Consider the following 17,299-nt stretch of genomic DNA (forward strand, 5'->3'; position numbering starts at 1 on the left):
GTAAAGCAGAAACTAACACACCATTGTAAAGCAATTATACTCCAATAAAGATGTTAAAAAAAAAAAAAAAAAGAAAATGATCCTGCTATGATCCTCAGGTTTGGTTAAATAAATCATCTTGTTCAGTTCACTGCAAACTACAAAATTTATTAAATTAACTCAGCTGTGAGTAAAATTAAAATGTGTCTTGTTACATTAATATGTGAAAATTAGTTCACTCTTATAAAAATACTACATATTATAAATAATCTTTTAGATGCCTTAGGGAACTAAGGGGGAACTTAGTAACATTAGTAACTTTTGCATATTTTCTCCTCAAATAGTACTATTTCCATGTTTTGTTTGTAAGCAATAAATATACATACATATTCATGGATATTTATACTATGGGAGAATTTTTTTTTTGGCTGTGCTGCATGGCTTGCAGGATTTTAGGTCCCCAACCAGGGATCAAACCCGTGCCCCTTGCAGTGGAAGCATGGAGTCCTAACCACTGGACGGCCATAGAATTCCCACTATGGGAGAAATTTTAATGTATTTTTGTCAGCTGATTAAAGGACTTAAAAGATCTGAATTTAGTGATTTAAGCTATTATAGTAATACAACCTTTTGCATATACGGAGTCCTGTTATAGCAAATACTGGTACAAGAAAGGGTTGTAACAATTGGTAGTTGTTTTTTTTTTTTTTTTTAAAAAAACACACTTTTATGTTCTGACATGATGGTCCTAGTAATGGATATGGTGATCTAGTAGCCAAAATATTAAAAAAATTTTGTGTTGCCGATTTAGAACAATAAATGCTTTTCTTTGATCTTTTCTATAAATAGGAGTTTTTATAAATACTCAATTTATACTATAAAAGAATTTGAGCTGTATGAACTTCTTCAGGATTCTACTACCGTGGAAAGCCTTGAATTGAAGGTAAAGATTTTAAAATGGAGTTTACCTAGTATAAAGCCCACTACTTAGAGCTCTGGTATTCCTAACAAATGATGTTGGATTACCGCAGCAAAGTATGCAGTATAGAACTGTATTCATTCTTGATTGTTCTACTTGGGACAGGTATTAATGAACAGTTTGCCACAGCTTATAATTATGATGATATTGCTATCGTTTGCTTGGGGAAGTCTGTGTAAAAGTAAGTCACTGCTAATGGTAGTCTTTAGGTTTCAGGTTTCAGGTATCAGGGTTTTTTTAATTTTTTTTTTAATGATGAAAGTTCCTATCAAATTAACTCTTCCCTCAAAAGATTTTAAAATGGATTTTTTATTACTTAAATAAAATTCTTATGTAAATTTTGTTACTTTCTTCATGGGGAGGTCCAGTGTCCTTAAGAATACAATCCTAAGAGAAAGTTGTTACATATTGGAGAAAGGCAGGATGATTGTGTTGTTATGGCAACTCAAATGGAGAAGATGAAAACAGCACAGATAAGCTGCATCCTGTTGTCATAGCAACCATAGTTGTGAAAATGATTAAAGCTGGTCTAGAAAGGATGTACTGCAGCCTTAGTCAATCAGAAGTATGTAATGTAAGAAAGGACAGGGAGAATTGGTTTTAGAAGTTAAATCCCTCTGGTGCCACAAGTTGCTAGTATCATTGCATATAGACAGATCGCTGTCCTTTCTAATTATATTTCAACTCAGTTTTATTGCCTCAGATCATAATAATGGTAGGAAGGAAAGATAAATACAATATATGAAAAGCTTGTGAATAAAGCCTTTTTGGTAGCACATTTAGAAAGAAATTGAAGTCACAAAATTTTAACTGAAAGTGGCTTTAAAAGAACAGTAAAATGTTTTCATTTTCTCCTCTTTCCCTTCTCTTTTCCCTCATTTCTTACCCAATGCTTTATTTTCATTCTTTTCTATAACCTCTTTTCTGTATCATTTTAGTCTTAAGTGTTGAACTGCAACATAAACGCCTAATGTCTTGGCAATTTGTAAAGCATCAAATGAAGCATTGTGACTGCAGATGAACAGATGGGTTTGATGAGAAACGATAAGCATCTTGTAGGTGAAATTTGTTTTAGCTTTATCCTTCAAACTTTCTCTATAATCAAAGCTTCTTAATTATTTTAAATGCCATTATTTCTTTGCCAACTTCTACTTGCCCACCATAGCAAAATATTTCTTCCCAGTGGAGTGGAGACATGTTAGGAATGAAAGCTGTGCTCTTTGTTCAGCATCTGGCTGTTTGCACAGGTTTTTGTGGTAATGGAATCGGAATCTCTGTGTTAGAGTATTGATCTGCTTTTTGGTAGGTACTGTGTAAAAGTATCTCAGTAACAATGTGTTAAAGTGGTTTAAGAGCAGTTTCTATTACAAATGGGGTGGAGGAAGATGGAGTTCTGCAAGACTGGACACATGCTGTAAATATCCATAAAACTGAGGGGTTGATCTAAAAACTGTGGTGTTGAAATTCCCATATTTCTTCCACATTTAATTGCAAATAATTGAACACTACTTGAGCATGAGTACATGAATGCCATTGCCCTTTTGCCCTTTAGTAGAGGTTTTTATATTTAATATTCTTGTGTTGTAGTTGGAAACTGTGGTGTGAATGTAAGTCAGTTATGAGAGATAGTATCGACTGACCATAAAAACAGTGTTTTAAAGTAATCCATTGAATATTTTCAGTCAAAATCCAAATATTAATGTTGACTTGCTTAAATAGGCTCTTTAAACAATGCTTGATTTTGCCTGACTAGAATCTGTCCTTTCGTATAGGCATAGGGAAGAAACTTCTTTTTAAAAAAGAGGAGAAGATGGGGAAAGAGAAGAGAGAACTAGTTTTTTTGTTTGTTTTGAAAGATTTGTAAAATACTCATCCCTTTTATGCTGTTATTTTGTAGTAGTAGGTCATATGTGACTCATGTGACTTAGATCAGACAGCTTAGGCTAGTAAATGGTTCAGATACCCAGCAAACACTTCAAAGATTCCTTCAACAAGTTAGCTAACATTTTGTCAAGGAGTTAGAAAATAAAAGCCTACCATATGTGCCTGTATACTGTTATGCCTAGATATTGTAGCTCACTGGGATATAACAATGCATGAATTTGAATCTCCCTTTCTCTTAACTTATCTTGGAACAGAAATTTTAGAGGCTAGTTTGTAAATCTGTAAAAACGTTTTACATTAGAATCTGATGTGCTGATTTTAAGATTGGTGTCTAAAAGTGGACAGTGTCATCACATCAAATGTCAATGTGCATTTGAGATTTACTAGTTTGCATCTTGACTTGTGCTAAGTTAGATTGTAAGATCAGGTAGTTAATTTTCTTGGAAGAAAAAAAAATTAGCCATACTCATCACTCCCCAGTTCACAATGTCTTGTCACATTTCACTTGCTCCAGAAATATTCATTTTGGAACCTTCTTGTGAATATGTAACTCTTAATACTGATGTCCTGAGAGAAAGGGGAAGAATTTCTTATCTAACCTAAATAATAACCACACCATCACAGAAAATGTCCTCACAAACGCATCAAGCAATCAGTTAGCCGGTAAACCTATTCTCCTGCTAAATTCCATAAACTTAATGGGGAGGGTAGATAATGTTCATTTTTGTTTCTTACTAGGGAACATGACACCTGATCTTTGAAATGGTTATTTATTTCATATATTGTAGCTGCCAGTCAGCCAGCCATTTGCAAATAGTGAAATAAACACTGCTGGAAAGGAGTTTCTTCTCTATGGGTCTGTGGTGCCCAGGAAGTCAGATGTAATGTGGTTCCGTTTATTTATGTAGACATTTATTCTCTTTCTAATGAGCAAGTAGTTTTCTCTTCTCTATTCCTACACAAAAGTTAAATAAAGGAGTACCCAAGGAGGGCTGGGATATTTGGTTTGTAGAAGTTGAAATACCGTTTGATATCAGGGGATCTTTTCATACTGAGAGTTTCCCTCTCAGTTAAGAAGAAAGCTCCGGAGAGTGCTCCCTTTTGATCTCATTGTTAGAGCAAACACATCTGTAGAGAGGGGGATGTTCCAGAAGTCCAGTGTGAGGATTTGTCTCATCTCCCTCCACCTCCCAATCAAAGGATTTTACTCTGTGGCTTCTTTTGCTCTTTTTGCCTGTGAAGTGAGGGGTAAGAGCTAATTGCTCATATGGCAGCCAGCCTGCCTTAATATGTGGATTATTAACATGATACTGTCCTCTGTTGAGTCATAGCAACTGCTATGAACAAATGTGTAAATCCATACTGGAAAAAAAGTGTTACAAATGCCTTTCATCAAAATGGAAGACTGCTTCAACTTCTGTTTACTCCTCTAGTTGCAATCCAGCTTTCTTTTTCTTTTTTCTTTTTCCTCTCTTTTCCCTTTCTCCCCTCTCTCTCTCTTTCAGAAATACATAAAGCCTAATCCTCCCAATGAGTACTGTGATCATTTGAAGTTTGTGTATAGGCCAACCCCTTATCATCAAAAATTGTGTAACCCCATGATTCCCAGGCCTCAGCTGGTGGCCTAGTTATTTCAAACAATATTTAATGCAATGAATTCTAGTGCAATAAAAGAATTTGGACAGTCCCTTAGAGCTTATTGCAGTGGGATTTGACTTGATTTTAATAAAATGAAATTCCAGTATAACCAAATAATTTCTTTGTGGCATCATTTAAAAGGCCTTTAAGTACAGGTATAGGAGATTGCGTTTGTAAAACCTAATCTGTATAATTGCAGTTTTATTCTTACCGAGTAAATGAACACGTCAAAAATATAGGAATTCTCCTTACTTAGCATAAGGTGATTTTTAATAATTAGCAAAAGAAATGTAAGTGAACAACCTTACTTTTTGTACTGTTATGGGGAGAATAAAGATACCACCTGGCTGTATGCATAAATTTGTTTACTAAGTTGGTTGATTCCTGTAGATGGGTATTAAAAATGACTTTTTGGTACAGAAAACATGTGGCATCTAGGTATTATGATGCCATGCTGCCTGCTAATGTTGAATATTTTGTGTGATTTTTTTTTTTTTTTAAAGAAAATTGTTCTTACTCATTCAGATTCAACAGTCTTACAGTAAAGTCAGCCATAGACCAAATATTCAGGACTTAACGTTGATACAAATGAAAGAAAAATACAACACAAGTATTTGGTAATTAAGAAAACCAGAATGTCAATGTTAGAAAAAGTTGGTCATAGTCTTGTACTCTGGAGTCCTTATCTTAAGCCAATGACTTTTAAGATCTTTTGTTTTCTGTACTGAAGCAGAATAGTGAAAATGTTTTTATAGAAAGTTATGAAAAAAAAGTATGTATTAATTTGCTTTGGGTCATTCTAATCTCTCTGGTAAATTCATAATTAGGAAGGCCTTTTTAAGACTGTGTTCTAGTCTCACAGGTACACAGCTTCTCCATATCTGGTAAATCTAAATTCATATGTGAGGAGGTTATGTTTTTTTAAAGCATATTATTTACACAATTCACTGGAATGGCTCCTTTGGAAGTTGGGTGGCTCTCTTATGTAATTATGTACTTAGTAACCCTGCGTTACACAGCAGTAGGAATTCAAGTAAGAATAATTTACTGCTTATGCATAGTTATTAGAATTTTAAAGCATTTGTGCAAAATTCTAGTTTATCAGAGTGTTATATTTGACTAATTGCATACATAATAAATAATAATGAATAAAATTTGTTTTAGAAAGCAGCCAGGTTTGAATCCTAACAGTTCTAAATAAGCATCAGGAGCTGCTTCCTCCTCTCCCCTTCACCTTATTGTTTAAAGGGATTTCCATCCCTTTAGGCCAGATTTTGTAGTGAAACTAATAACTACCGTTAAAAAAAATCCATATTAGATGTGTTGAAGATAGACTTAAATCATAGAATTATGGAATTTTATTGCTGCAAGGTGTTGTTAGAAATATTTTAATCTACTGCATTTTACCAGTGGAGAAGCTGAGGCACATGGAGATTAAGTGAACTGCTCAAGATCTTACAGTTGGCTTGAGTATGAGTCTGCACCTTGTCCTGGGTTAGTGTCTTAACTCCTGGATTAGTGTCACATCTATTCTCAGTTGTTATGATAATTCAGCAGTTCACTTCACCAGGGATTTCTTGAGCACTTCTGCTGGACTAGGCAGTGGATTAGGCATCCAAAGATTATAAGAAAAGTGTGAGTTTATATGGGCTAACAATAATGATATCAAACTAGTAATATTTTACATTTAAATTCTAATTTATCTAATGTTTTTCGATGTTTATAAATGTTTAAAGTTGGCTGAGCCTTTAAATCTAAATTTTCTACTAGATTATAATCTCCTTTAAGGCAGGGACTCACTTGCTTTTCATAACGTTAATCCAGTTTCATTTTGGAAGGCTTAAATTAAAAAAAATTTTTTTTGGAGCATTGATGACATTGTTGGAATAAGTGTAGCTTCCCATGGTGTCTACTCTGGGATTAATACTCATTTCAGAATTATACTTTTTTCTTAATTGAATACTTTTGATTTCAAGTTAAAAATTGTCTCATTTCCGCCTTAAGCAAGAAGGAGCACCATTATAAGGGTACAGAGATAGCTCATGGAACTAAAGGGGAAGATGTCAGGCACCACAGAGACATGGAGCCAGGCATTGGAACACCTTTAGTGCTCAAGGCAGCCACCTTGTATACCTGGGATAAATCCCACTTGGTCATGGTGTATAATCCTTTTTATATGTTGCTGGATTTTATTTGCTAGTATTTAGTTTAGGACTTTTGCTTATATATTCATGAGAAATACTGGTCTGCTGATCTCCATTCTGCTACTGAGACTGTCCAATGAGTTTAAAAACTTCAGTTATTTTCAGTTCTTATATTTCCACTTGGTTCTTATATATATCTGTTATTTCTTTGCTAATACTTTGTGTCTTTCCATTTCTTTCAAGAGTGTTTGCGCTGAGTTATTGGAACATTTTTATACTATTTATTTATTTTTAAATTTATTTATTTATTTATTTATTATTTATTTATTTATTTATGGCTGCATTGGGTCTTCATTGCTGCGTGCGGGCTTTCTCTAGTTGTGATGAGCGGGGGCTACTCTTCGTTGCAGTGTGTGTACTTCTCATTGTGGTGGTTTCACTTGTTGCGGAACGCAGGCTCTAGGCACGTGGGCTTCAGTAGTGGCTCTCGGGCTCTAGAGTGCAGGCTCACTAGTTGTGGTGCATGGGCTTAGTTGCTCCGAGGCATGTGGGATCTTCCTGGACCAGGGCTCGAACCCGTGTCCCCAGCATTGGCAGGTGGATTCTTAACCACTGCACCATCAGGGAAGTCCTGGATTATTTATTTTTTGTATTCCGTTTTATCTCCTCTGTTGGCTTAATAGGTACTTTTGTTTTCTTTTGTTTTAGTGGTTGCTCTAGAGAGTACAGTGTGCATTTAAAAATATTTACTGAGGGAAATCCCTGGCAGTTCAGTGGTTAGGACTCAGTGCTTTCACTGCCAGGGCCCAGCTTTGATCCCTGGTCAGGGAACTAAGATCTTGCAAGCTGCATGGCATGGCCAAAATAAAAATTATTGAGGTGAAATTCACATAACGTAAAATTAACCATTTTAAAGCGAAGAGTATAGGGTCATTTAGTACATTCACAATGTTATGCAATTACCACCTCTATCTAGTTCCAAAACATTTCCATCAATCCACGTAAAACTTATTCATTAAGCAGTTTCTGTCCATTTCCCCCTTCCTCCAGGCCCTGGCAATCACTAATCTGCATTCACCTATTCGGGATATTTTATATAAATGGAAGCATACAATATGTGGTCTTTTGTATATAGCTTCTTTTACTTAGCATAATGTTTTTGAGGTTCACCTTGTATCAGTGCTTCATTTTTATGGCTGAATAATATCCCATTGTGTGTATATACCACAATTCATTTATCTGTTCATTTGTTGGTGAACATATAGGCTGTTTCTACGTTTTGGTTATTGTGAATAAGGTTGCTGTGAACATGTGTGTACATATATTTGTTTGAGTATTTTTAGTTCTTTGGGGAATATACCCAGCAGTGGAACTGCTAGAAGTGGTCACATGGTAATTCTATGTTTAACTTTTTGAGGAACTGCCAAGCTGCTTTCTACAGTGGCTGAACTTTTCATATTCCCACTAGCAGTGTATGAGGGTTTCAGTTTCTCCACATCCTCACCATAACTTTTTATTTTCTGGTCTTGTTTTGTTTTGTTTTTAATTGTAGCTTCAAAAGCTTTTGAGACTGGGTAGGACTTTGATGATAAAGATCCTTCCAGTCTATCTGGATCTCCTGGCATGCTTTTTTCCTGCGGTATCTAGATAGGTCTGGGGTTTTTTTGTTTTTGTTTTTTATTGCCATCCTAGCGGGTGTGAAGGGCATCTCGTGGTTTTGATTTTTATTTTCCTAATGACTAATGATGTTGAGTCAATGTGTTTTTTTTGTCAATTTGTGTATTTTCTTTGGAGAAATGTCTATTCAAGTCCTTTGTCCATTTTTAATTGAGTTGTAAAGTTCTTTATATTGATATATTCTGGATACTAGACCCTTATCAGATATATGATTTGCAAAACGGTATGCGTCTTTAACTTATCACAGTCTCCCTTGAAGTATTATTTTACTTCACATATGTATTGTCAGGCCACTCAAGATGGCTGTTCTCTTGCTCTCTGTACATGCCCTGCCAGACCAGTGCCTGCTTCACCTATATATTACATACATGACTGACCTTCCTAGTACTTGCCCCAGGCCCCAGCTAGTGACTGATCTTATCAAAGGGGCGGTGAGGGGCATGCCCTTCTATTGGTTCCCCTGGTAACTAATGAGTCCACCTGATGTCAATTCCCCTATAACTGGTAATCTCCCTTTTCCCCTGAGAGTGAAGACTGCCACCATGTCCTGCCCACTGACTGCCGGACACAGTGGTGTGTCGTTCCAGGACCTTGCTTCAGACGTGTAAGCTCCCCCATCCATTAACCCATTGTTGTCTCTGTTGCTGACTCTCATCTCTTTTTTTTTTTTTTTTTTTTTTTTTTTTGGCGGTATGTGGGCCTCTCACTTCTGTGGCCTCTCCTGTTGCAAAGCACAGGCTCTGGACGCGCAGGCTCAGCGGCCATGGCTCACGGGCGCCGCTCCGCAGCATGTGGGATCTTCCTGGACCGGGGCCCGAACCCGTGTCCCCTGCATCGGCAGGTGGACTCTCAACCACTGCGCCACCAGGGAAGCCCATCTCACCTCTTTCTAAAGACTTGAAGCTGGGCAAGCACAGGCCTTGCAGGCCTGTGGGGTGCAGCCCAACAACATATAATGTATTTCCATTTCCTCCTCCTATTCTTTGTGTTGTTTTCATATGTTTTATTTCCAAATATATTATGGATACCACAGTTCATTATTATTTTTACTTAAATTGTTATTGTATTTAAAAAAAATTTAAATCAATTAATTTTTGGCTGTGTTGGGTCTTCGTTTCTATGTGAGGGCTTTCTCTAGTTGTGGCGAGCAGGGGCCACTCTTCATCACCGTGTGCGGGCCTCTGACTGTCGCAGCCTCTCTTGTTGCAGAGCACAAGCTCCAGACGCGCAGGCTCAGTAGTTGTGGCTCACAGGCCTAGTTGCTCCGCGGCATGTGGGATCTTCCCAGACCAGGGCTTGAACCCATGTCCCCTGTGTTAGCAGGCAGATTTTCAACCACTGCACCACCAGGGAAGCCCTAACATTTTTTTTAAATGAGAAAGATTTAAAGATATTTACCCACATATTTATATTTCTGGAACTTTTAATATTTTTGTGTGGAGGACTTCCCTGGTGGCGCAGTGGACAAGACTCTGCTCTCCCAATGCAGGGGGCCCGGGTTTGATCCCTTGTCAGGGAACTAGATCGCACATGCATGCAGCAACTAAGAGTTCGCATGCCACAACTAAGGAGCTGGCGAGCTGCAACTAAGGAGCCTGTCTGCCGCAACTAAGAACCGGTGCAACCAAATAAATAAATAAATAAATATTAAAAAAAATTTTTGTGTGGATTGTATCTGTTATTTCCAAATATATTTGGAAAATATATGCTTCCTCCCCACTCACTGCCCTGGTTTTCTTTATGGGATACCAAATTATACATATGTTGGACCGCTTGTTTATTTCTCATGGGTCACTGAGGCATGATTCAATTTTTTCCAGTCTTTTTTCTCTTAATGCATTATTTTGCATATTGCTGTTTCTTCAGATTTACTGATTTATTCTTCTACATTGTTGTAGTTAGCTGTTAATCCCATCTCATGAAATTACTATTTCAGACATTGTATTTTCCTTTTGTGGAAGTTTTATTTCATTCCTTTTTTATATCCTATGATTCTAGAATCATAGAATAGCTGTTGTTAGACTAGCTAAAGTTAGAATAGCTATTTTAATGTTTTGGCCTGCTAATTTCTTTTTTTTTAATTAAAAAAATTTTTAATTATTTATTTATTTAATTTATTTTTGGCTGCATTGGGTCTTCGTGCTGCACGCAGGCTTTCTCTAGTTTCGGTGAGCGGGGGCTACTCGTTGCGGTGAGCAGGCTTCTCATTGTGGTGGCTTCTCTTGTTGCGGAGCGTGGGCTCTAGGCACGCGGGCTTCAGTAGTTGTGGCGCGCAGGCTCAGTAGTTGTGGCTCACGGGCTCTAGAGCGCGGGCTCAGTAGTTGTGGCACAGGCTTAGTTGCTCTGCGGCATGTGGGATCTTCTCGGACCAGGGCTTGAACCCGTGTCCCCTGCATTGGCAGGTGGATTCTTAACCACTGCGCCACCAGGGAAGCCCAGCCTGCTAATTTCATTATCTCTGTCATTTCTGGATCTGCTTCTATTGACTGATATTCCTCCTGATTATGGGACACATTTTAATGCTTCTTGTCTCATCTAGTAATTTTATTTTATTTTAATTATTATTATTTTTTGGCCACGCTGTGAGGCTTGAAGGATCTTAGTTCCCCAGCCAGGGATTGAACCCAGGCCCATGGTGGAAGCACCGAGTCCTACCCATTGGACCGCCAGGGAATTCCCTCATCTAGTAATTTTAGATTAGACATTATGAATGCTACATGATTCAATATTTGTATTTTGTTATCTCTTTAAAATAATGTGTTGAGTTTATTTTGGCCAGCAGTTAAGCTTCTTGCAGTTTGATGCTGCTGTGACTTGATTTTAAGCTTTAGTAGGATAGGTTTAGTGTAACCTTTATACTAGTGTAGTTTATCCCTACAAGTGAGGTGTGAGCTTTCTGGGGCTCCTACTCAATGTCCCACATATTCAGTTAGGCTTCTGCAATCTGGCTGGTCAGAACAGAAAAGTTCCCCAGCTCTGTGTGGGTTCTAGGAGTTGTTGAGCTTATAGCTCCTTCATGGTTTTTTGCCTGGCCTTATGGAGTTTCACCCTATGCAAACAGGACTTAGTGTTTAGGAGTAGACTTAAGGAGTCCCCTGTTCAGTTATCTAGAGCTTTTTTCTGCATAATTCTTTCGCCAATACTCTGACTCACCAATTCTAGTCTATTTGGCCTCCCCACATTCTGTTCTCTGTTTCCTCAATAAGTGGTCCTATTTTGCTCTTCTTGGGGTCCCCTTTCTTATGCCACAGACTAGAAAGTGCCTTGAGGTTTAAGACTTGGACAGTTTTAAGGATCACCCCATTTATTTCCTGTCTTTCAGGGATTACAGTCTGGTACTGCCTGTTGTCCAATGTTTTCAAATATATGTTTCACATATTTTGTGCCTTTTTTTTTTGGTCTATGATGGGAGGGTAAGTTTGATACCAGCTACTTCCTTATGGTAGTAGCTGAGGTCTAATGTTCTTTTACTTAGAGTTTCTATTTTATTTAAATTTAATGTACTGGAAGTCCTCACTTTGCATGGTTCTGATACGCACAAATTTCAATTACTACAGTTTAGTTAAATAACACCAGTCCCCCAAAACTTGGTTCAAATTTCAGTTATCAGAGTTTATTAACTGTAATTTTTGTAAAGTGCAAACTTCCTTGCTAGCTCTCCAGTCCACAGATCACTATGTGGAAAACAGATGCACATCATGATCAGTCAGTCGCTTTCAGTCTGTTGATTAGTCACATACATACTGCACAGTGTGCACTTGTGGGCATGCCTGACCTGGGTCCTCTTTAAGTTCTCTTACAAGACTATAATGAAGGTACTGGCCAGGGCTGAGGTCTCATTTGAAGGCTTGATTGGGGAAAGATCCACTTCAAGTTTACGTGGTTTTTGGCAGAATTCCTTTCCTCAAGGGTTATTGGAGACTCAGTTCCTAGCTGACTGTTGACTGGAGGCCACCCTCATTTCTTGCCATGTGAACCTCTCCAGTATGACTACTTGCTTCATCAAAGCATGCAAGCCAAGAAGGCACTAGAGTCTATTAGCAAGATGGAAGTTTCAATCTTATATAACCTAGAAGCAAGGTATTAGGCTATCCCACACTCAAGGGGACAGGATTACTTACAAGTGTTATGAATATCAGGAGGTGGGGGGCATGTTAGAGTTTGACTGCCAGTATTATAATCCATTATCATCATTATTTATTCTGATGTTCAATTTGTCACAGAATTAGCCTGTGAGAGCCTTTTGCACTGGCCCCTGTATCATCTTGCCATGTCTTCACCATTTTTGAGTACCACAAGATGATACTCTGAGCTCATCTTAAACTTTACTTGCGCAAGTCCTGGAATTAGCCATGTTCTAAGGAGCTCTGGTTCCTTTTAGTGGAGAGTGATATTTAGAATCATTAACTGTACTCTTTGCTATTAAGGTGTTACTGTTACCAGACCCTCGCAGTTGATAGAGCCAGGGGGTGTGTTTGTGTATGTATGTGTACACACACATATACATACATCACTTACCTAGAAATTGTCTGTCACTGTTATGAAGCTTTGCATTCATAACATCTTCAGTTGTAGTTCAGCAGCATAGTATTCACTCTGGCTTTCTTCCTTTCTATATTTGTAACTCTTCTCTGATGAGAATCCTTGCTTTTATCATCCTCAATATTTGATCTACCCGCCTAATTTTTTTAAAAAATAGGGCTTCCCTGGTGGCGCAGTGGTTGAGAGTCCGCCTGCCAATGCAGGGGACACGGGTTCGTGCCCCGGTCCGGGAAGATCCCACATGCCGCAGAGCGGCTGGGCCCGTGAGCCATGGCCACTGAGCCTGCACATCCAGAGCCTGTGCTCCGCAACGGGAGAGGCCACAACAGGGAGAGGCCCGCGCGTACCCCAAAAAAAATAAATAAAAATAAAAATAAATTTATTTATTTTATTTATTTATTTTTGGCTGCGTTTGGTCTTTGTTGCTGTGTGCGGGCTTTCTCTAGTTGTGGCAAGTGGGGGCTACTCTTCGTTGCGGTGTGCGGGCTTCTCATTGCAGTGACTTCTTGTTGCAGAGCATGCGCTCTAGGCATGCGGGCTTCAGTAGATGTGGCATGTGGGCTCAGTATTTGTGTCTCGTGGGCTCTAGAGCGCAGTCTCAGTAGTTGTGGTGCATGGGCTTAGTTGCTCCATGGCATGTGGGATCTTCCCAGACCAGGGCTCGAACCCGTGTCCCCTGCATCGGCAGGCGGATTCTTAATCACTGTACCACCAGGGAAGCCCCTCCCCCCCTCATTTGATGACTCTTCCTGTATAACTCATCTCCCATTGCCAACATAGCTCTCTCTCCATTTCCCACCCCATACTCTTTATGGATGCCTTCCTCACCCTTTTGGGATCTATTTGCACTGGGCTAACCCTTCCACCCTTCTCTCCCTACTGAGTCTGAAACTCTTTGCTGGGCCACTGCCCCACACCCCACTGGGTCTGAATTCAGTGCTGTGCCACTACCCCTCCACTCTATGAATGTCTTCTGCCCACTTTGGAAACCCTCACTGCCCTGCCCTTCCCCGTCACATGGACATGCTCATCATCCTGCTCATGGCCACTTCAGTCCCCCATGTAGAAGCTCTCCTCACTCCACTAGGGCTATAGAACCCCATGCCAGGCCACCCTCTTGTAAAGACTTTTTTCTGTCACCCTACTTGGGCTCTGAAACTCTATGCCAGGGCTTTTACCCCTCAGGGACACCTTTCTCACACCACTTGACTCCAAAAGCCTGTATTGGGCCATCGTCGCCACTTATACCACTCAGTTTGATACCCACTTAGCTTGTACTCACTTAATGGCTGTTGAAGTTCATTTTTCAGGTAGGAAAGGAGATGAGGGGGAAGAGGAATCTAATTTTATTTTTCATATTAAAAAAAATCTCACTAGTATTTTTACATCAAATGCTTTTAACCTAGTGCATTGTAGTTTATACGGAAGCCAGTGATTCCCACATCTGTGTAATGCTTACAGGTTTATACCCATGCTTTCATGCCATATTTTTACTCACATACTAGAGGTTTATTTTCATGTTATGTTTATGATTTCTGAGCTTATCTACTCCACCCCCACCCCAACACCCCCAAACCCACAGGTAGTTTTCAATTTACATGTGTCTGTCAGTGCTACCACCATTCTTCCAGTCATTCATTTGAAATCTTGGGTTATTTCTGACTCATCTTTCTTTGTTCCTTTCATCAGTCAGTAAGTCCTGTTGATCTTTCTCTTTATGTAAGTTTGTCTTCTCTTTGCCCATTACTTTGATGATTAACATGGCCTCTTGGGTGGGACTCCTTTTCTTTAGTTTCTGAGTCAGTCCAGTGCCCCTAAACCACCTTTGGCTCCACATTTTTTAATAAATGAACTAACTCCATGTGTGACTTTTTAAGTGCCTTTTTTTTTTTTTTTTTTGGCCATACTGTGGCAACATGCAGAACTTCCCCAAGCAGGGATTGAACCCGTGTCCCCTGCAATGGAAGCACAGAATCTTAACCACTGGACTACCAGGGAAGTCTTTAAGTGCCTTTATTTATTTATTTTTATTTTTATTTTTTTTGCTTTGCGTGGGCCTCTCACTGTTGTGGTCTCTTCCGTTGTGGAGCACAGGCTCCGGACGCGCAGGCTCAGTGGCCGTGGCTCACGGGCCTAGCCACTCCGTGGCATGTGGGATCTTCCTGGACCGGGGCACGAACCTGTGTCCCCCTTCTCTTTATGTAAGTTTGTCTTCTCTTTGCCCATTACTTTGATGATTAACATGGCCTCTTGGGTGGGACTCCTTTTCTTTAGTTTCTGAGTCAGTCCAGTGCCCCTAAACCACCTTTGGCTCCACATTTTTTAATAAATGAACTAACTCCATGTGTGACTTTTTAAGTGCCTTTTTTTTTTTTTTTTTTGGCCATACTGTGGCAACATGCAGAACTTCCCCAAGCAGGGATTGAACCCGTGTCCCCTGCAATGGAAGCACAGAATCTTAACCACTGGACTACCAGGGAAGTCTTTAAGTGCCTTTATTTATTTATTTTTATTTTTATTTTTTTTGCTTTGCGTGGGCCTCTCACTGTTGTGGTCTCTTCCGTTGTGGAGCACAGGCTCCGGACGCGCAGGCTCAGTGGCCGTGGCTCACGGGCCTAGCCACTCCGTGGCATGTGGGATCTTCCTGGACCGGGGCACGAACCTGTGTCCCCCGCATCGGCAGGCGGACTCTCAACCACTGCGCCACCAGGGAAGACCCCCTTAAGTGCCATTTTTACGTGGCATTATTCTAGGTAGTCAGAGTATCTAGTTTGAATCCCATATTTACCACTTGCGTGGTACCCATTCACTTTTGGTAATTTATTTAACCTCTCTGGATCTTTTTTACTTACTAGATTGTTTTACAGGTGAGTAAGATAATGAATCGCGCAAGAGATTTATCCAAAACACATACCTTTCAGCCTGGTAAGATCAGTCTCAGTAAAGTAAACAGTGTTATTTTATCAGTATTCTCACTGTTCTATAAGCAAAAACTGTTTCCTTACTGCTCTTTGATATGTAGCTTTCAATGATCACTTGCCATTAAAAGCACATTTATTGAGCATCTACTATGACCACATGCTGGAGATTAAAAAAAAAAAAGACATGACTCATATCTGAGAAATACGTTATGATAGAGGAGGCAAACATATAATTAATTTACATACAGTAGCAAGTGCTACAATAAAATTAAAGACTGTGTCTGAACTTTTTAAAAATTAGAAATTTTAACTAAACTTATATAGCAGCTATTGTCTAACACAGTTTAGTATGTTATTGTATTTTTCCTTGTAGTTACTATTTGTATTAATTTATCTCCCTCAAATAGAGTGTAAACTACTTGAGAATAGGTCTTTATAGTGGTGAGTGTGGATTCTGGGAGACAAACACATTGTGGCCTTATTTCTGCCACTGACATTTAGTCACTGTAATTTCTCTGAACTTGAGTTTACTCTCCTGTTAAAGTGAAAATACTAATAATTCTTTGACAGGATTGTAATGATTAAGTGAAATAATGTTTTTAAGGATCTAGCACAATGACTGGCAAACAATTTATGCCTGATAAATTTTGTTTCTCCTCTCCTTGTACTCCACTTGTGTCTGTTCTGCTAATGAACACTAAGTATTTGATTAATGGATGAATTTATTGATTCAATGATCTGCAGTTCATAATGGCTTCCCAGAACATTTTGAAATGCAAGTGGCATTTCATGGAAGCCTGTTCTTGGTAATGATGGCACTTTATATTTTTTTCTTTTGTACTTGAAGTTTTTTGTTTTTTTTTTTGTTTTTTTTTTTTTGCGGTACACTGGCCTCTCACTGTTGTGGCCTCTCCCGTTGCGGACCACAGGCTCCAGACGTGCAGGCTCAGCGGCCATGGCTCATGGGCCTAGCCGCTCCGCGGCATGTGGGATCTTCCCAGACCAAGGCATGAACCCGCGTCCCCTGCATCAGCAGGCAGACTCTCAACCACTGCGCCACCAGGGAAACCCTTGAAGTTTGTTGTTTTTAAAAATATTTATTTTCCTGCACTGGGTCTTAGTTGCGGCATGCAGGATCTTCAGTTGTGGCATGCGGGATCTTTAGTTGCAGCATGCAGTTCTCTTAGTTGCGGCATATGGAATCTAGTTCCCTGACCAGGGATTGAACCCAGGCCCCCTGCATTGGAAGTGTGGACTCTTAGCCAGTGGAGCACCAGGGAAGTCCCTGTACTTGAAATTTTTAGATCCCTTATTTTAATTTTACCAAAACCTTGTGCAGTAAGGGTAGGCAGATATGATTATCCTGTGTGACAGTGGGAGTTTCATTTTTGAAGTGAGTGAACTAAATTGGGATTCTTTTTTTTTAAATTTATTTATTAGGGGGCTTCCCTGGTGGCGCAGTGGTTGCGCGTCCGCCTGCCAATGCAGGGGAACCGGGTTCGCGCCCCGGTCTGGGAGGATCCCACATGCCGCGG

The 17,299-nt window shown here is 39.4% G+C and overlaps 1 protein-coding gene across 6 annotated transcripts in view; it reads left to right on the forward strand.

Moving 5' to 3' along the window:
• BTRC (beta-transducin repeat containing E3 ubiquitin protein ligase) overlaps window positions 1–17,299 on the forward strand; it is a 194,312-nt gene that overhangs the window by 48,210 nt on the left and 128,803 nt on the right. For 3 of the 6 annotated variants that reach the window (XM_024121307.2, XM_028480958.2, XM_055080905.1), the window contains exon 2: window positions 8,828–8,905. The exons of the other annotated variants lie outside the window; for them this stretch is intronic. In XM_024121307.2, the coding sequence (XP_023977075.1) occupies window positions 8,828–8,905 (78 nt within the window). The remainder of the gene's footprint in view (window positions 1–8,827; window positions 8,906–17,299) is intronic. 6 annotated transcript variants of the gene reach the window in all.

The sequence above is a fragment of the Physeter macrocephalus genome, chromosome 20 (genome assembly GCF_002837175.3).
Source record: "Physeter macrocephalus isolate SW-GA chromosome 20, ASM283717v5, whole genome shotgun sequence".
In the NCBI taxonomy this organism is placed as follows: domain Eukaryota; kingdom Metazoa; phylum Chordata; class Mammalia; order Artiodactyla; family Physeteridae; genus Physeter; species Physeter macrocephalus.